The sequence below is a fragment of the Nilaparvata lugens genome, chromosome 5 (genome assembly GCF_014356525.2).
Source record: "Nilaparvata lugens isolate BPH chromosome 5, ASM1435652v1, whole genome shotgun sequence".
Classification (NCBI taxonomy): domain Eukaryota; kingdom Metazoa; phylum Arthropoda; class Insecta; order Hemiptera; family Delphacidae; genus Nilaparvata; species Nilaparvata lugens.
Genome location: NC_052508.1, coordinates 17922256 through 17943566, shown reverse-complemented (window position 1 = coordinate 17943566; position 21311 = coordinate 17922256). Strand labels below are relative to the sequence as shown.

The 21311-nt window shown below is 34.6% G+C and overlaps 1 protein-coding gene across 1 annotated transcript; it reads left to right on the top strand.

Moving 5' to 3' along the window:
* The first annotated feature begins 925 nt into the window (after window positions 1-925).
* LOC111060462 (protein amnionless) lies at window positions 926-21097 on the top strand. The gene is made up of 6 exons (XM_039429398.1): window positions 926-934; window positions 6342-6591; window positions 7481-7684; window positions 8974-9127; window positions 19410-19569; window positions 20692-21097. Exons 1-6 carry the CDS (start codon window positions 926-928, stop codon window positions 20902-20904), a joined length of 990 nt encoding a protein of 329 aa, XP_039285332.1. The 3' UTR covers window positions 20905-21097.
* The last annotated feature ends 214 nt before the right edge of the window (window positions 21098-21311 follow it).

The window sequence follows — 21311 nt, the reverse complement described above, 5'->3', positions numbered from 1 at the left end:
GAATTGATTCACGCCCGAAGATTCGCGCCTGAACAGTACGAAAGGCCGTCAATACGTATGAGAAAGTATTCTGTCTTCATGTTGGTAATGATAATAGAATTCTTTGTTTTGCTAATATTGTGAAAAAAATTGATTCGATTTGGATGAGACATGAATGTTGAGGTTGGACCGAGCAAGCAGGAAATGATTTTTAAGTAAGATCCTCAGTTTTTATTTTCATATTCATGAGGAAAGCAGCAATGATGTAGATGTAGCAATTCCTCATGTTCCATATTTCCATCACATGATTATAATGAGTCAGGAAGTCCGTCAGAAGGCTGCAATTTGTTAAGAGCGCCGTCTCAGTGGATGGAATCTCTTTCAGCTACTCTCACCCACATCATGACTATAATGGGTGATTGTTTCGAGAATTGTTTAACTATATTTAATTTTTTTTATATATTATCTCTTTTCTGAACTGAACTGAATTCCTATAAATCAGAATTTTCTACGATTGAAATAACTCTAATTTTTTATACTTTATTATGTAGATTCGAAGCTGATTATCGTTTAGATTGAACCAATTCTTTTTAGAACTGAACTTCAAACTTTCCTAGCACTTGGTCTGAGTCTTATCAATCAACTAATTTAATTTAGGGAGTGCAGTGAAGGAGCTCTCCAACACTCAGCTTGAGAATCCGTTTCAAGAATAATTCCTCTCTTAATTCCACAGCAATTACTGAGATGCTTGCTTAATATGTAAGCCACGGAGCTTCTCATCATTCTTTCCCCAGTCGTATCCGTTGATTTTATTTGTCTCTCCCTCATCAATTCCTTCTTCTTCCTCCTCAATTCCTTCTTCTCCCTTTCTCAATTTCTGCTCCTCTCCTCCTCGAAACCTCCCTCTTTTCCTTTTCCATTCTACACTGCTTCATCTTTCCCTGACATGGGAGAAGTAAGTGATATTCAGGAATCACTCTTCCCTGGGTCCTTCTCCTCTTCAGTTGTAATTCAGTCTCTGAAGGAGTTCTGAAAAAAGCGTGAGTGACAAAGAAAGCCAGGAAGTCCGCCAGAAGGCTGCAATTTGTTAAGAGCGCCGTCTCAGTGGATGGAATCTCTTTCAGCTACTCTCAAATAAGTACGCGCCGTGAATTTTTATCCGCAAAATACGTCAGATCTCCAATTTCCCTTTCAGTTGTCGCCGCCGGCCCAGAAGTTTGAGTCCTTTAATAACAAATTGATATGAAATGCAAAGAGCATCGGGATTATGTGACCAGAATTCGAGTGTTATTTCATGAGTCGACTGGGGCTTCCAATTAAAATATTGATGAAGTGCTTGAGTTAAAACGACCTAACTGCATGGCTCAACCCTCTCATTTGAGAAATCTTAAAATTGCTCCAGAAGATAACTGATCTTCCTCGTTTCATGTGAAGGCTACGTTTTCCATCAATTGATTAATATTTATTTGTCCGAAGCATACGATTAAAAACAAGAGACATACTTTCAGAGGAAATAAAATACAAGGCAAAGACTTCTCTTTTTTTCAACAGAAAATCTGTTATTATAAACTCTAGGGCCCACTACCGGTAATCAAACTAATAATTTGAAGAAGAAGGCCAAGTCACATGCATGTGGATCGAAATCTTACTTCTGAATATTCAAATCAATTTGAAAAAAAATGTGTTTGATCTCAGGCGCACAAAATACAGTTAAGGATATTTTATTTTGGTAGAATTCAGCTGTTTCATCATTCAATCATGATATTATTATCAGACATAAGTTATGATTACAATAATATTTCAACGGTTCAATGATTTCTTTATCAAAATTCCAACCCTGTTATAATCAGCTATTTTCTAGTTTTATGAACTTAGAATGTGTAATATGAATAGATTAAAATATTCCCAATATTCCAACGTCTTCTCAGTCTTCTCTTCTGACACAGTTATAATATCAATTAGTATAGCAATCATTAGTTCTGGCATTATCCTACTATTCATTGATTTTTATCATTCGCTCTTTCTATCCTGAGAATTCCTTCAATGCTTCCTCTGCTGAGCATCTCCAATACTTCCTCTCTTATCACATTTTGAGATTTTCTAGGATTGAAACATTTGCATTAAAATAAGCTTTGATTATATTTATGAATACAATATAATTGGCTAATAAAGATATGATAACCAATCATATCTATATATTTTTCACTTTAAGTAGGCTACGATACTGCATCTTATGCTATGTGTGATATTCTTCGTAACGTATTGCATAGTATCGCCATTTATTCATTGTTTGAAAAATTAGCTCTGACAGCGTAACTACATACCGTCAAATTCCCTATATTCCACGAACGAAGCAATCTCGTCATATTTGGTAGAGACTTCATCGCCCTGTCTGAGGAGCCAAGTCTTTAAAAAGGCGGTGCTGAGAAAGCGCTTTATCTCGGGAAAGACTTGATTTATGGCCTGATATTGAATATATGTTTCATAATATCAATGTAGCCTATATAGAGTTCCACAGAAGCTCAACACGCCACAGCTTCAGCATATGTGTATGGCGATATTGAGTTTGTATGCTGATAGTGGATCGTCAATCCTCTCCATTGTCAGACATTTTGATTTATGGCATAATCTTGATCTTGGAAGCGCTTTTCAAGCGTCGTTTCTGCCATACATTTTTGCAAAGTGTTTTTCCCCAACAGATGTTCTCGATATTCAGGAGATTACCTCATATCTTCTCCTTGCATTTTGGGCGGAGACAGATTTGCTCTCCTAATCTAATCATTGTTACTTTCGGTTGATGTACAATATCGACGCTAGTGAAATTCACTTCATACTGTCAGCATTTAGGCAATGAGAGATTATGACAGTTCAAAGTGAATCCCACTGAAGGAGCACAATATTTGGAGGATGAAGAGTGTTGCTGCCTTTTTGACTGATGACTTTTCCTTGACTGGATCAATGCCGTTCTTTGAATAGCATACATATTTGCTTTCGGAATATTAATATACACATTTTGTTGATAACCATGATCAGCTTGGACGATAGGGTAGACAGTATAGTACCGGTAATCATTTGAAGAATGACAACATAATAATTATTTTAATAATGAAATTATCTTCTCCTACCTATCAATATCTTGGAATTTCTTGGTATGATCCATTTTAAATACGTAAATGCGATTTTGTGCTGTAACGTTTTCTTGATTCTATCTCTCAATATGACTCTATCTCACCACAATATAAATTTTCTGATGTGTTTGGAAGAAAATCTCACGTGTTTGTGAAAAAACATAAATATTCATTTCACTGAGGTCCATTGGACTGTCTTTCGAACTCCTATAGCAGTTCCAAAGTGTTCAATGATTCATATAAGTTTGATCAGTTATTCTTCAAAAGGCTGAATTATTTTGAAACTATCAGGTAACCTGTGCTCCGAAAGGGTTCAATTGAAAACCTGACAAACTGAATACCTGACCTACTGAAATCTTGAAGAATTCAAATAGGTCTATAATCATCTTCGGTAAATTAAGAATCAATATGCAAAATTTGAAGTGAATCAGTCCAGTAGTTCAGACGTGATGATGCATCGTACGTGAGTTTCCTATCCCGTACTTGTGTATGAGCCAATTGATTAACCTAAAAATTAATCATAAAAATTGTCCATAACCTATTCTTGGGCAATTTCTATCTAAATTCGGGAAAGGAACAGTTTTGGGCTTTAAGCCTGTTGTTCCTTTCCCAATCATTCATAGTTGAGAATGATAATTGTATCTATCAATGTATTAATGAATAATAAATAATTCTTTACTTCAATAAATTGTATAGTAGAATATAGATTATCCGCAGAGGCTTATTGAGAGAGCGAACGTGCATTCACGAGCGAACGAGCGAACGTGTGAGCTCTCAACATTTTTGTTACAAGAAAACTAAAATCGGAATGTTCTACAGTTCAATTTTGAAGAACTGAAAGAGTACCAATCTACAGTTCGATTTGAAAAACTGAAAGAGTTCGAGAACTCTCACAGTTTTTCTACAAAATTCAATATGAGATCCCATTAACATCAGAAGTTCCTTAAAAATGACAATTTATCAGTTCATCAGAGATTGACAATGGTGTAATAACCGAAACCGGTCTTTCTAAGCATCAATAAATCTGTGGTTTTTTGACAATTCCTTAATCTTTTTCATTCAATATGAATAATTGCCACAATATCAACTTCTCAACTACACAAAAAGTGAAAATGACAATTGTTCATTGAAACACTCTCACGCCAGTTCTTTTATCACACATTATATTTTCGGCGAAAAACTATTTATAACGTCAGTCAGTAAGTGATAAAAATACTTAACGAGTCACTGGAAATGTAGTTCTAGTTTTTGCAAAACACGCCGACGTTCCGCACCGTGAGTTTGTGGAGCAACAAAACTCTAAATCTCTGGAGCCATAACTCAGCCGGTGGACCTTCTCCAGGCGCTGGAGAGTTAGAGTAGAGTAGAGTAGGAGGGTTAGAGTAGAGTTAGAGCAGGAGAGTTAGAGCACCACTGCTAGTGTGATCAGAGAGCAGCCACGATAATAGAGTCATATATATTCACGTCCATAGTTTCCTCTGGTGCAGCATTGGTGTTTGGACTCCACCACACTGTAATCCTGTATCCAGCTTCCTGCGACTGCATACGTTCGCTATACATGTGACGTCACGTCAAGGCCGTTTCACTTCCCTCCACATTCCTTTTGCATTTTTTCCCCGACGTAAATAGAATAAATCACTTGAGTAATAAATTCGACGCGTGAAAAACCGTTGCCTTCCACAATAGACATGAATTAAAGTCCCACTGTTGTCTGTATCACATTAGTCATCAGGGTCTAGCTTAAAAAAGTTCAGTAATAGTGGATCCAATATTTTCGATCTCCATTGTTGCACTAGTAGGTATGGAAAGAAATTTTGCTATCAGAAAGATGGAAGGGTCCAATTTAATAGATAGGCCTATGAAAATAATCTAGATCTCAATAGGTACTGAGTTTTTTTTCAGCGTTTAGCAGTCTACTAGAATGACTCTTGATAAATGAAGATTTTCCAGGTTATATTAATTCAACGTATCATAATCATCCAACATTTGATAGAAAGTTAATTGTTATAATCGTCAGAAAATGTACGTAGCAGTCTCTTTTCGACTGCAAATATGAAGTTAGGATGACACAAGGCGAGTTCACAGTAGCATGAATGTATTCCAGGAAGCAAAAAATTATGTTTGAGAGAACGCTCTAGATAATATTATATATATATTTTTTATTTAATGTTGTTATTATCAGCTTACATCCTTGATAGACATTGAATAATCATTTGTGAAGAGTTCCATGCATCATTTCTTCTCCATTAATTTCTCAAGTAGCCTAATTGCCGAAAACGAAGAAATTACAACTGCATCTCCCATCATAATGTTGCAAGATAGTGGTTTTTCAGACTTCAACTCTCTTATCACTCCATGTATATGAAGTAGATGAATTTGTATTGGTAGGTGGATTCTAAACAGAGAAAGTGATCCAATCCACATCATGTGGTCTGTATCCAGTGTTTTCGTTATCAAATCTGTATTTTATTCATTTTATAAGTACAAAAATAACTTGCTTACTTATTTTGTGATATTTTTCCAAGATAATAATATTTCCCCTGTACTTCTCCTTCTCCTTTCCCCACCACCTCTATTCTGCATCAAACCTCCAGCTCCTCCAACAATAAAATCAACGCTGGCAAGGTTGATTTATTTATCTTCTCTCTTTCCAGCATTCTCTATCTTAGTGTCATTTCTCTTGATCCTTCTCATTGATCCTCGATATTAGTTTCCTCTCAAATTTTTGCTTAACTTGGATATATTTATTCGTATTTCATTGCTATGAATTGAGTTGAATCGAATGCTAGAGTGTTAAATTGAATTGTATGTATAGAATTTAACGAATATAACGATTGCTTATGTTGCAGTACGTTTTGTATAGAAGTGCTCATCAAATACCTTCCATATATTCTCCCCTTTGTTAGTATTTGTAGTACCGTAGTCGGAGACTTCAGGATGGTTGATGGCATTGGATTTTTATGTGTGTATTATGATGAATTGTCAGCTTATCAATTTTTGAAGTAATTAATTTATTTAAGGAATTTAACAGTATATTTTTTGTACTTTCCAGTGTTTTTCATATTATTATATATGTATTGTTTTCTTGTATTATTTTTAGGCAACAGATGAATTTGAAATAGTACAGGCTCAGCCTAGTTTCTCCTCCAATGTCATAATTATTGTTTTATGATTATAGCGCTTTATACAATAAATGAATGAATGAATGTTGAATTAATTAATGATTTTCTGTAGGACTACGAGAGTCGTACATTCAGCGAACTGGTAGCAGGCGACGTTGGCAGAGCGGCGTTCCTGTCTGCGGACCGCACACGACTGCCGGAGGTCCGCGTGACCGGTCGCGGCTGCAACGATGTGACCGGCTGTGAGTGCGGCAATCAGCCGCTGCGGTCGGCCGTATGTGCAGCCGTTCAATCGCGCTGCTCAGCCACAAGACACTGTCTGCAGCCGGTCACACCGCATGGAAGCTGTTGCTCTATCTGTGGCGAGTTTTGTTTCAAAATATCTCATTTTATGATACTCACATTCTTATTCTACAAGTTATAAAAAAAATGATTGAGTTAGCTATATACAGGCACAGAATGCGATACAGAATGGAAAGGCAGCTAGTATCCTGACGCAAAAATCCGCCATCTTGTGAGAAAGTTCAGCATTGTAATAGTATAGATGGGAGGTTCAGATCACTTTACTGATCCGGGTCAATTGATCTCGTTCACTGCCGCTAGCCAATCAAAAGACCCGTAATTTTAATTTCTAGCAAGATAGAGCAGTCACGTGACGTGATCTTGGTGCACTCAAGTCTTTTCGTCTTGTAAAATGCATTGTTTGAATTGATACTTTCCATTCTGTGATACAGGTGTCCCACGAAAGGTGTAACAGACGTAGACCATAGATTCTGCAACAAATTGAAATTTGGAACAAAAAATGTTCAGTAAAAATGTCTTATATCGACCATAATTTTGGAGATAATATCGATGGTATATTATTGCATATTATCATAGTATAGATTGCAGAATCTCAATAAATATTACATCGATTTTTCAATATTTTTGAAAAACGATGATAATTGGGAAACTATCAGTCGAAATATGATTTTGAGAATATGGTTGGAAAGAGGGAAACTTTTCAATAAGATTCATAAAAGAAGTTTCTCTGACGTTTTTGAACTTCTTATGGGCGCTCAAAGTTGAAAAATCTACATTCGTCGAGTTCAAAGCCAAATATTGGAAACAATTTGATAAGAAAAATGGAATCCTAGATACGATTATAATACATTTTTGGAATGAAATAATTTTATCGCTATCGTAAAAAAACTCTTCTCACAAGTTGTAAGAAGACTTTTAATCAAAATATCTGTGGTGTTTTATTTTCAGGTGGATACGTAATTTTCAAGTATGGATCCTCATTCAATTTAGAAATTTTTAAAATATATCTTGAAAGAAAATTTGCGAACAAAAATGTCAACACTTTTGCAAGTAAAGTGGATGGTGTAATACAAGCAGTATTTGTGGAGAGTGGCGAATATGAAGGGAACGTCGACGACTATGTTAGAGAATTGAAAGAGGCTGGTCAAGATTGTGAGTAGGCTAGTAGCTAGTACCGTACAGTATTACTTTCTTCAATCATGGAAATATAATAATATCAAACGAAATCTCAAAGTTAATATTGAATCTAGGAATAACAATAGTTTATGTCTTACTGATTAATTAATATATTTCTTAATTTAAATACAATACCACCGTCTATGAGTTCTCAACCACAAACGAAGTGACACATTGAATAATCTTCAACTTTTATATTCAATCCACGATGATAATGATCATAATACTAGAGTATCCAACCGCTAGTACTCTAGAGTTCTATAGTATTAATATAGAAAGATTCAGAAATCAAAGAATATACCACTATGTGAATTATTCGTAAATTATCAATTAATTCAAATAGTATCGCTCATCTCATTATTCACGCTCAAGCCTTTTTAATTCATGGACTAATGTGATGGAGTTAAAAACAAAATTACATATATTAATTAGTTGATTTGAAAAAAAACAAGACTTTGTCATTGATAATTGCTGGTCAGTTTAGCCTAGACGAAACCGTTGCACCCTTCAGTCTGCTAGTGCTATACCTGGTCGCGGGTTCGAATCCCGCCGGTTGGCATGGACGTTTGATCATTTATCAAATCACCCACGCACTACTCAATCTCAAGCTGGAAGCTCATGTGGGCATAATCCACTGAAAAAATAATTGATTCTCTAGTGAAACAATTATTATAACTCTATTTGCTAATGCCGTTTCTACATCTTCCGACTCTTGAGCATTAATAGGCCTAGTTCTTAGAACAATTATTGATAAAATCCATGGATTGAATTAAATTCTAATACCTCTATACTGTATTAAATTCTATACAGTTAAATTCGAGAGAAATTTGATTTTTTTCTTTCTCTCGTTCGCTTTTTGAAAGTTTTTTTATTATTTTATAGAATAAGTTTGTTTTCTTAATCTTATAATCTTTGTTGTACAGTGTTTTAGTTTTACTTAGAATTGTATCGGAGGGTTAAGTGTAAGAGAGGGCCGGCTGATCCCTAACTTCGCCCTCCTAGGTTTTTAATAAAGGTTAATCAATCAATCAATCAATCAGTATCATCCAAATTGAGAAACTTGCAAGAATTGTTACTGAAACCATAGAAAAATAGAAACTTCAAGACTATTAATCCTTATCGCTGAAACTCTCTGACATGGCCTTGAAGCTTGATTCCTTGATTTATAGAATGAGATGATCATTTTCTTTCAAATCTTGATATTTTCTATTGATAGTATGTTCGAATCGCCCAGAGATTATATCGAACATTTTCCTTGTTCCTAGTGGAGAGACTGGGACTAGAATTCGTTCAGGAGTTTGCTTCAGGTCCATATGTATCGCAAGCATCGTTCACTAGTGTTCTTGGTCTCCTCATTGGACTTCTATTCCTTGCTCTGGCTGCTTTTGCAGTTATCTTTTGCGTCCACTCAGAGCAATGGTGAGTGTTGAAACATTTTTTCAAGAAACATAGAATACTGATAGAAAATTATCACATAATATAAGAATTTTGGCATTTCTTCAACAAACATAGTGTAATAGAACTACATAATTTTTATTATTTGTCATGAATTTTCACAATGAATAGATAAATTGTTGACGACGGTGAAAATTCATGACAAGTAAAATTATGGAAAAAATGAGAAGCTAGTCAGTCGGTTACGAGGACGGGACCTGGAGCTATCTACAGCAGATAATCGGGCCCGGCTCTACCCTTCTTTTCCGAAACACCATTTTCCTGGTTCAGTGAGTTCAGTGAGCTAATATTATCAATTTTATTATTATATATTATTCATCTTTTTTTATTGAAGGCAAATCCTGTAATTATTCTATCGTTTGTTTAAAAAGTTTTCTCAATATTATTTTTATTTAAGTTTCCAGTTTCATTTTGAGTTACAATTTGATTAAATCGATTACTTAGTTCTCCAAAATATAACTGTTTTGTTTATTATTTTAAAATATAGTTCCTTTCTCATGAGTTATAGAGTTAGATCAATTTAACCTCTCGCAAGCCAAGCGATTCCCCTATTATAAATTGTTACCATAATGTCTAGGGTTGTTCTCACAACCTTATAATACCATCACAATACCATACATAATATAACCCCAATATATTCCGATTTTAAATGCCCCATTACATGGTGTTGGGCGTCGTTCTCATGAGAAAGAGTTTATTAATTGACAAGATTAGCCTTCAAATTATCTATTGACATTTTCATTTCAGGTCATTATCATAATTATTATATTCTGTGTTTGATCTCGTATAATTATGTCCTCTATTCTCTCAACGTACAGGGTAAATATGATAATTGTTATTATTGTTATATTGAGATGAGTAGCTCTAGTTCTAGTGACTCTGAACAATCACCTAGTGAATTCGAGGTTTCATTATTACGTTTACCTATTGATTTAAAAGTAAAATCTCTGGATAAATCAGAATTATTAGAGCTAGGCAAACAGTTAGGTATTCACATCCCTCAATCTGTTAATATTGAATACTTGAGATTCGCTGTTGACTTGGCAAAAAAAGTTTGTATTTATGTGGACCACGATTCAGGAGCTAGAGATGCTCTAAGTCGATTACTTAAGTTAGGGTCCCTGTCTCAACGCGATCGTATTATCTTCCCTATGTTAGCCGATTACGAGCGAATAGTAGGCAAGCTAGGCAGAAATCAAGAACACATCTACGACACAGTAGCTCCCGATAACTTAGCAAATATCCTAATTCCAGAAAATAATATGGCAGGGAATGATAAAAGACCCTTTGCGAAACCCGAAAGCTATGGGGGTACAAAGAGTGAAGACTTCAACGAGTGGTTGAAAACCTTCAATAGGGCAGCAAAAATAAATAAGTGGGATGAGGATGATAAAATCTTGTATTTACCCCTCTACCTCAAGAAAACAGCATTGGCAATTTTCGACATATTTTCGGATAAAAATGAAAACGCGACATTTCTTGATGCAGTAGGCCACTTAAAAAGTAAACTTGTAGACCCTGTTCATGAAGAGACAACCAGACAAAAACTCGAAAACAGAAACAAATTACCAACAGAAACATACACAGAATACACAGCAGATATAATAAAACTTTGTCACATTCTTGAGCCTCAAATGTCAGAGAAAAGAATAGTAGGATATGTTTTGAGAGGCTTAGACGTAGGAGCATTGCAACATGTTGCTTTCATGGACAATGCATCAGTTGAAGATTTAGAGAAAAATCTCGCCAAATATGAAAGATCTCGCTTCCTTCTAGACAAAAAGTTAGGAATGCATAATGCTTCAATCGAACAGCCTGTCCAAAAAATAAATGTAGTAGATACTTTAGAAAAGAAATTGAACGATCTGAGTATTGTGGTGAAAAATTTGAGTAGAAATGTAGGTCAATCACAAAATCCCAATCCTAATAGACAGTTTGGAAATAGGAGCGGAAACTTTTCCCCACACGAAACAAATCAGAACAACTTCCAAAGACAACCTTATTCAAACAATAATAATTACAATGATCGCGACAGAAACACACAATCACATAATCCTAATCCTAATAGACAGTTTGGAAATAGGAGCGGAAACGTCTTCCCACACGAAACAAATCAGAACAATTTCCAAAGACAACCTTATACAAACAATAATTACACACAATCAACATCAGTCAATTACAGGACACCAATCAATCCTAATAGGACTAGATTCTGTACATACTGTAAGAGGAATAATCACTGGAAAGACGATTGTTTTTTCTTATCAAAAAACTCGAATACAGGATCCCGAGCCTAGACGAATCGGATATGAACTTGGGATCCGGATTTGAAAAACAAAGCGCTGAATTTCCATTTGATAATTATTCTCCAAATTCAATTGATAAAGAAGAAATCACATGTAATATAATATCTTCTGTATCAATGAAAGATGAACAATCCAAAGCGATAGAATTTGTCAGGCAGTTTTTTCTCAATGCCAATAATAATCAGTTATACTCAAATGAAAGTGAAATTAATTGCTCTAACGAAATAGAAAGTGAAACCAACTTCAAACAGCTATGTCTTCCGAAATGCATGCTCAGCACGAACTTGGAATGAATGGATCATTGACTAAAGAGAGAAGAATCCAAGTCCCAGTACTTACTATTAATGGAAAATTCAAAGGAAAAGATGTATCAATTACCATTGACACCGGTACGAACGTAAACATAGTTCAAAAAAATCTTTTAAGTAGCGATGATCTAAAACATTTGAAAAATAGTAGTATTGCTTTATCGGTAGCTAATGGTTCATTAATGCCGATCACAGGAATGATCTCGAGTGAAATTCAAATACATGACAGGAAATTCGAAGTAAATTTAGTAATTTCTGAAGACTTACAGACTGATATTATTGTTGGAAATTCCTTCTTCTCAAAATATAAAATGAAATTAGATTATGAGAATAACATCATTTCAATGACCGATAATGGTAAAATAGTCGAATTAGACATGGATAAAGAGTGGATTTGTACATTAAATAGATTACACAACGATTCTGAAACAAATATCACAAAAGAAGTCTGCATACCCAATCCCGTAAATTTCGTCAAATGTGCTCTTGAAACAATAATCCCCGCTCAAAAAGACGTGAATGTCAAAGTCAATCTAACACAAAAATTGCACAAAGTATCCCATTTTACTCCAAATGAATCGTTATTACATAATAAAAAATTGCATGTGCTTTGGAATGAGGATGATTTTGAAACAAACATGAGTGAAATTAGAATTTTGAATCTAGGAAGGCAAGATATAAGGGTGTTGCATGAAACTATTATTGGTGAAATTGAAGGAGAAGTTTGTAATTACGACGAATCTGTTTCATTAGTAGACTCTGTGCTATTCGATGGAGGGGGTTGTGAAATAGATATTAATAAAGATCTTACACCAGAGCAAAATTCCAAAGCGAAAAGACTCATCAATAAATACAAACATCTATTTTCAACAAACGAAATTGATTTCGAGGAAGCGAAATTACCCGAATACAAGTTCAAACTTACAGATTACACACCCATTGCTAAGTCACCGTACAGATTACCTATCGCTCAAAGAACAGAAATAGACAGACAAGTAGAGTTATTGATAAAAGCAGGAATAGTTGTGAAACCCAGAGTCATTATGCTTCTCCCGCATTTTTAGTTACTAAAAAAGACGGTGGATTCAGATTGGTTGTAGACTATAAAATGTTGAACGAGAAAATATTACCGGATAGATATCCCCTTCCCCTTCTTCAAACAATTTTTGATTCTCTTGACAATTCGGATTACTTTTCCACCCTAGATATCAGACAAGCATTTTTCCAACAGCCATTACACGAAGATTGTCGAAAATATGTAGCATTTGCAACTCATAAAGGGCTGTACACGTTCAAAAGACTACCTTTTGGTCTTAGAACATCTCCAAATGCTTTCCAACGAGCAATCAACCAAGTATTCAATGATTATTTGTATAGAGGAGTTTTGATTTACTTGGACGATATCATTAGCTATGGAGAATCATTTGATAAGCAATATCAACAGCTCGAGAAAACCTTGAAAAGATTGCAAGACGTAGGACTAAAATTGAATACATCAAAATGTCACTTCTTCTACCGAAAAATTAAAGTACTTGGACACACTGTCTCAAAGGAAGGGATACAACCCGCTTCCGAAACCTTGGAAGCTATCGAAAAATACCCTATACCCAAAACTGTCAAAGATGTCAGAGCATTTCTTGGTCTTAGTGGATTTTACCGAAAATTCATTCAAAACTACGCTATAATTGCAAGACCCTTAACAAATCTGATATCTAAAAATAACGAGAATAAACCAATCACTTGGGAAGAAGATCAGCAGAACGCATTCTCGGAAATAAAAAGCAAACTTTTATCACAACCCGTACTTCATCATTTTAATAATGATAAGGAGGTAGTGGTACACACAGATGCTTCTCGAGTTGGAATAGGGGGCATTATCTCGCAGCCAGATGACAATGGAAAATTACATCCAGTAGCTTTTGTTTCCAGAAAACTGACAAAACATGAAGAAAATTGGGCAGTAGGAGAGATTGAACTTCTATCAATAGTGTATTGTGTAAATTATTTCAGACAATACTTAATTGGCCGATTATTTACAATCTACACAGATCATGCTAGTTTGCAATACTATAAAACTTGGAAAAACCCCAGTATTCGAGTCAGTAAGTTACTTATGAAATTAACGGAGTTCACGTTTGATTTGAAATATAAACCAGGAGCCCAAATGCACGTACCTGATGCCCTGAGTAGATATCCACTAGAGAAGGATATAACTGATCTCACAAAGGACGAAAACTACAATATATTCGAAATAGAAGAAATAGACATAAAGACTTTACAGAAAAATGATGAGAGTATAACAAAAATATATGATGCAATACGAAACCCTAATCATAGTGATACAGCTACGATTAGAAAGGCGAAAAAATACACGATCGAAAAAGACATTGTCTATCTGAAGAAATTGATGGGCATACCAATCTGAAACTTCTCGTACCCCGATCTCTTATCAATAAAATCCTTGAAACATTCCATGATGATTCCTTAACAGGTGGACATACCGGCATTTATAAAACCCATGAGAAAATATCATGGATATATTTCTTCGTATTTTATTGCTATGAATTGAGTTGAATCGAATGCTAGAGTGTTAAATTGAATTGTATGTATAGAATTTAACGAATATAACGATTGCTTATGTTGCAGTACGTTTTGTATAGAAGTGCTCATCAAATACCTTCCATATATTCTCCCCTTTGTTAGTATTTGTAGTACCGTAGTCGGAGACTTCAGGATGGTTGATGGCATTGGATTTTTATGTGTGTATTATGATGAATTGTCAGCTTATCAATTTTTGAAGTAATTAAATTATTTGAGGAATTTAACAGTATATTTTTTGTACTTTCCAGTGTTTTTCATATTATTATATATGTATTGTTTTCTTGTATTATTTTTAGGCAACAGATGAATCTGAAATAGTACAGGCTCAGCCTAGTTTCTCCTCCAATGTCATAATTATTGTTTTATGATTATAGCGCTTTATACAATAAATGAATGAATGAATGTTGAATTAATTAATGATTTTCTGTAGGACTACGAGAGTCGTACATTCAGCGAACTGGTAGCAGGCGACGTTGGCAGAGCGGCGTTCCTGTCTGCGGACCGCACACGACTGCCGGAGGTCCGCGTGACCGGTCGCGGCTGTAACGATGTGACCGGCTGTGAGTGCGGCAATCAGCCGCTGCGGTCGGCCGTATGTGCAGCCGTTCAATCACGCTGCTCAGCCACAAGACACTGTCTGCAGCCGGTCACACCGCATGGAAGCTGTTGCTCCATCTGTGGCGAGTTTTGTTTCAAAATATCTCATTTTATGATACTCACATCCTTAATCTACAAGTTATTAAATAAAGTGATTGAGTTACCTATATACAGGCACAGAATGCGATACAGAATGGAAATGCGGCTAGTATCCTGACGCAAAAATCCGCCATCTTGTAAGAAGTTCAGCATTGTAATAGTATAGATGGGAGGTTCGAATCACTTTACTGATCCGGGTCAATTGATCTCGTTCACTGCCGCGAGCCAATCAAAGGACCCGTAATTTTAATTTCTAGCAAGATATAGCAGTCACGTGACGTGATCTTGGTGCACTCAAGCCTTTTCGTCTTGTAAAATGCATTGTTTGAATTGATACTTTCCATTCTGTGATACAGGTGTCCCACGAAAGGTGTAACAGTCGAAGACCATAGATTCTGCAACAAATTGAAATTTGGAACAAAAAATGTCCAGTAAAAATGTCTTATATCGACCATAGTTTTGGAGATAATATCTATGGTATATTATTGCATATTATTATAGTATAGATTGCAGAATCTCGATATATTACATCGATTTTTCAACATTTTTGAAAAACGATAATAATTGGGAAACTATCAGTCGAAATATGATTTTGAGATTATGGGTGGAAAGAGGAAAACTTTTCAATAAGATTCATAAAATAAGTTTCTCTGACGTTTTTGAACTTCTTATGGGCGCTCAAAGTTGAAAAATTTACATTCGTCGAGTTCAAAGCCAAATATTTAAAACAATTTGATAAGAAAAATGGAATCCTAGATAAGATTATAATACATTTTTGGAATGAAATAATTTTATCGCTATCGTAAAAAACTCTTCTCACAAGTTGTAAGAAGACTTTTAATCAAAATGTCTGTGGTGTTTTATTTTCAGGTGGATACGTAATTTTCAAGTATGGATCCTCATTCAATTTAGAAATTTTTAAAATATATCTTGAAAGAAAATTTGCGAACAAAAATGTCAACACTTTTGCAAGTAAAGTGGATGGTGTAATACAAGCAGTATTTGTGGAGAGTGGCGAATATGAAGGGAAGGTCGACGACTATGTTAGAGAATTGAAAGAGGCTGGTCAAGATTGTGAGTAGGCTAGTAGCTAGTACCATACAGTATTACTTTCTTCAATCATGGAAATATAATAATATCAAACGAAATCTCAAAGTTAATATTGAATCTAGGAATAACAATAGTTTATGTCTTACTGATTAATTAATATATTTCTTAATTTAAATACAATATCACCGTCTATGAGTTGTTCTCAACCACAAACGGAGTGACACATTGAATAATCTTCAACTTTTATATTCAATCCACGATGATAATGATCATAATACTAGAGTATCCAACCGCTAGTACTCTAGAGTACTATAGTATTAATATAGAAAGATTCAGAAATCAAAGAATATACCACTATGTGAATTATTTATAAATTATCAATTAATTCAAATAGTATCGCTCATCTCATTATTCACGCTCAAGCCTTTTTAATTCATGGACTAATGTGATGGAGTTCAGCATTGAAACAAAATTACATATTATATTAATTAGTTGAATTGGAAAAAAAAGACTTGAACATCAAAAAACAAGATTTGTCATTGATAATTGCTTATCAGATTAGCCTAGACGAAACCGTTGCACCCTTCAGTCTGCTAGTGCTATACCTGGTCGCGGTTTCGAATCCCGCCGGTTGGCATGGACGTTTGATCATTTATCAAATCACCCACGCACTACTCAAGCTCAAGCTGGAAGCTCATGTGGGCATAATCCGCTGAAAAAATAATTGATTCTCTAGTGAAACAATTATTATAACTCTATTTGCTAATGCCGTTTCTACATCTTCCGACTCTTGAGCATAATAGGCCTAGTTCTTAGAACAATTATTGATAAAATCCATGGATTGAATTAATTCTAATACCTCTATACAGTTAAATTTGAGAGAAATTTGTTTTTTTTCTTTCTTTCGTTCGCTTTTTGAAAGTTTTTTTTATTATTTTATAGAATAAGATTGTTTTCTTAATCTAATAATAATCTTTGTTGTACAGTGTTTTAGTTTTACTTAGAATTGTATCGGAGGGTTAAGAGAGGGCCGGCTGCGCCCTAACCTCGCCCTCCTAGGTTTTTAATGAAGGTTAATCAATCAATCGATCAATCAGTATAATCCAAATTGAGAGACTTGCAAGAATTGTAACTGAAACCATAGAAAAATAGAAACTGCAAGACTATCGCTGAAACTCTCTGACATGGCCTTGAAGCTTGATTCCTTGATTTATAGAATGAGATGATCATTTTCTTTCAAATCTTGATATTTTCTATTGATAGTATGTTCGAATCGCCCTGAGATTATAATCGAACATTTTCCTTGTTCCTAGTGGAGAGACTGGGACTAGAATTCGTTCAGGAGTTTGCTTCAGGTCCATATGTATCGCAAGCATCATTCACTAGTGTTCTTGGTCTCCTCATTGGACTTCTATTCCTTGCTCTTGCTGCTTTTGCAGTTATCTTTTGCGTCCACTCAGAGCAATGGTGAGTGTTGAAACATTTTTTCAAGATACATAGAATACTGATAGAAAATTATCACATAATATAAGAATTTTGGCATTTCTTCAACAAACATAGGATAAAGAAAATTCTCACTTTCTTTTTCAGGTCTACTGAAGTCATTGACACAAAATAACATATATTATGTACCCATTTATTCTCTCACAACACATCTAGTTTATAATCTCAAGACTCATTTCCAAGTGTCAATGTGAATTAATATCTAGTTAACACTATATTTTATAACATATCAAATAATATCAAGTACCCTTTTATTTCAACACAACACACCTACTTCCAACTCTTGAAGAGCCATCTTGTGATTAGTTATTTAAACTTGGAAATGGATGGCCCTTGAAGAGTTGAAACTAGTTGTGTTGTGATAAAATAAAAGGGTACATGATATATTTCTCATGATACATTCTCTTCATATTCCAATAAAGAAATTTGTATGAAATCATCTCATATTCAAATTTATTCTCCATAAACTAGGAGTATGACAGTCGTAAGACTCATTGACGGCTTAAAGTATTCAGGGTGTTAACGAACTGCCTACCAATACTCTAGGGTATTGTTCCTGGGTGAAAAGCATATCTAAATAACATATCCAAATTGTCCGGAAGTCTTCAGTTACTTACACAGTGGCCATTTTGCTTTTTCATTTATTATTTTCTCCCAAATAATAGATGAACATACGGAATTGAAACTTTGCACAATCATTTATAACAACTAGACAAAGCTAGAAAAAAATTATGATAATTTTTCAAATTCATAAAACAAAATGGCGGCCATTTTAAGTTTCGTTTCTTGAATAACTCAGAAACCGTTGGTTTTACAAAAACGTTTACAAGAATAACTTTTTTTAGTAAATTTAATTGCCTATCGATTAGTACCAGATTTTTTAAGATTGGACTAATATTAACTGAGATATGACAGCTTTAGTGGTTGGTGACCCACCTTTAGAGGGTTATGTAACGTTATTTTTTTTGTTTGAAATATCTCAAAATCGCTTACTATTAACATACAATGCAAATAGAGATTGTTGCATCATTGAGGCGGCTCTATTGGCATGCCTTGGTTTGCACTACAACAAACTTTCAGTGGTCACCTATCACTAAGGCTTTCATATCTCAGTTAATATTAGTCCAATCTTGAAGAACCTGATACCAATCGATAGACAATTGAAGTTACTGAAAAAGCTAGTTTTTCTAGCTTTGTCTAGTTGTTATAAATGATTGTGCAAAGTTTCAATTTTGTATGTTCAACTATTATTTGGAAAAAAAATAAATGAAAAAAGCAAAATGGCCGCTGTGTGAATAACTGAAGACTTCCGGACAATTTAAATATTATATTTAGATACCCAGGAACAATGTCCTAGAGTATTGGTAGTGTTTGTAAACACTCTGTATAATAATATTTGAGGCGAGGTGAAACTTTCGTCAGGAACTCCCCACCAATAAAAGCCATACGAATATTATTATTATCTAGCTTGAATATATAATATATATAGTCTCCATAAACAATCTTTTCAAATCCTGCCCCCTATCTATGTCTATATCTCAATAATAGCTATTTGTTAATCATTTGATTATCTTATAGAGAGGATCTTACCTGTTTAACTAATATTAAAACTGAGAGCAAAAGGGACGACGTCACTCAGAAGTTTTGAGCGATTTTACTGCATGATAGTGCAGTATCAACTATAATCGCTCATAAATGTGCTTAAAATCGTTGACCTTCTTACTTGAGTCAATATTTCTACAAGATCTGACTGCTCAATTTGTTTGCGTTGGTTGTTTGCAGCAACGTGAATAGCAGCGGACAGCGTCAATATTTGTTCGCGGTGTTTGAGAATCAAGGTGAAGAAGTCGAACTGTGCAAACCTGCAGCTGAAACTCCTGTCGTTCCTCCCAGAAGGAGTCGGCAGGCCTTTGATAATCCTATGTATGGTGCGGCTGCTCAGGTAAATATACAAACAAATAATGTTGTATTTCATTGATATTCTTTCATTTTATTCATCCATTGGTACAACATTTACCAATCAATTTACAATACCTATTGTGATAGTTCCAGTCTTGAGTAACTCATATCAAAGACATTACAAATGGAATAATGTATCTCTCCCAGAGAGTTTAGAGTGTAGAATATAGAGTATAGTTTATAGAATATAGAGTATAGAATATAGAGTATAGAATATAGAGTACATGCTATATTTCACTATCTAATTATTTTTGACCAAAGACCTTAAAGAGATATAGACCCACAATGCCTATGCCTTCCCAATGCCAAGGCCGCCATTGGGGTATTTTAGCACGAGATATTATATATTATTTATTTGTAATACTATAGATCACAAAGGCATTGGTGGCATTGGTAAGTAATAATCTTATGGGTTGCCCCCTCAATGGCGGATTTCAATTCCAAGTACGACACTAGCGCTGCATGTGAGTCTATGCATCTTTAAGGTCTTTGTTTTTGACGATAGATACCGCAGTCTGAATTTAGACGAATAAGAAGAATATTTAAGAAGAATATCATACGGTAATTATTTTTGAGGCATTCAAAAGTAAATTAAGACTGCAGTGTTATAAGAATTATTCAAATGTGAAATATCAACTAGCAGTTTGTCACGGGAAGTGAAATAAATTAATTTTATATTCTATAGCCAACTTTCTGTTCCTTATCAATATTTGTCAAAGTTTATTCATGTAAATTGGAAATGATTTTCTTGAAGATTCTCTCAATTTAATGTCGGCAGAAGTTATTGTCAATCAAGTTATTTTAATATAATATTATATTTCACCAGAAAATCCAGATAAACAGCCCCTCGAAATAAAAATACAGCAATAGACTTGTCAACATTATGAGAATGAAGAGCCAATTAGCTTGTGATACAGTTATTCAACATAAAATACATTCAAGATATTCCAATAATTATTGTTGATCAATAATCTCGAGAGGAAAATTACTCTTGCAGAGTTAAAGGTAATTTTTCAAGTGGAGTTTAGAGTTGAAGATACCGCATTGTATTGATGTATTTCTTAATCATTCCATCATTGACCAAGAAATTCATTTCCGTTTTCAGGATACTTTGACACCTGATGCGAATAGTTTGAAAGAAGGAGACGATGGCGATGTGGATGAAGAAGAGAGAGGAGATAACGCCGATTTCCCAAGCAGCATGATGGAAAATAATCATATTTATGCCACGATGGAAACAATCGATCTTCTAGGGAAATACGACCTAAATAATGATGAACAAACTGTCGACGGAAATGAAGCGCATGATTCAGGCTGATTAACCTACACAAAACATCTTTTGAAAACGTTATCAACGAAATTAATGGTCCACTTTGGAAGTAATCCATTATCCATTCACTATGAAAATAACAACAAATAACTAAAAATGTTACATTATTCATTGTAACTGGAATAAAAAAGGGTATAAGTAAACATATTATTATGTAATTAAACTATATAATTCTCTAATACAGACTGTTTCATGCATATAAGAAATCATATAATGCAGTGAAAAATATCAAACCATAATTTCTTAAATTTTTCAGAGATTGAAGCAAGTTTCATTAGCTTTTGTGGCTTGAGCTGCCATCAGCCATTATTCCTCCACTCTTCCCAAAGTTGTTTACAAGTGAAGGTGCAACAATAAAAAAGCAGGAGTGAAACAGTCTTTCTTCTTGAGTCGAG

Excerpts from the sequence above, each read along its gene's own strand:
- LOC111060462 (XM_039429398.1), top strand. Across the intron at positions 6,592-7,480 it reads AAGCTGTTGCTCTATCTGTG|GTGGATACGTAATTTTCAAG; the intron begins GCGAGTTTTGTT and ends TTTTATTTTCAG. Across the intron at positions 7,685-8,973 it reads GAAAGAGGCTGGTCAAGATT|TGGAGAGACTGGGACTAGAA; the intron begins GTGAGTAGGCTA and ends CCTTGTTCCTAG.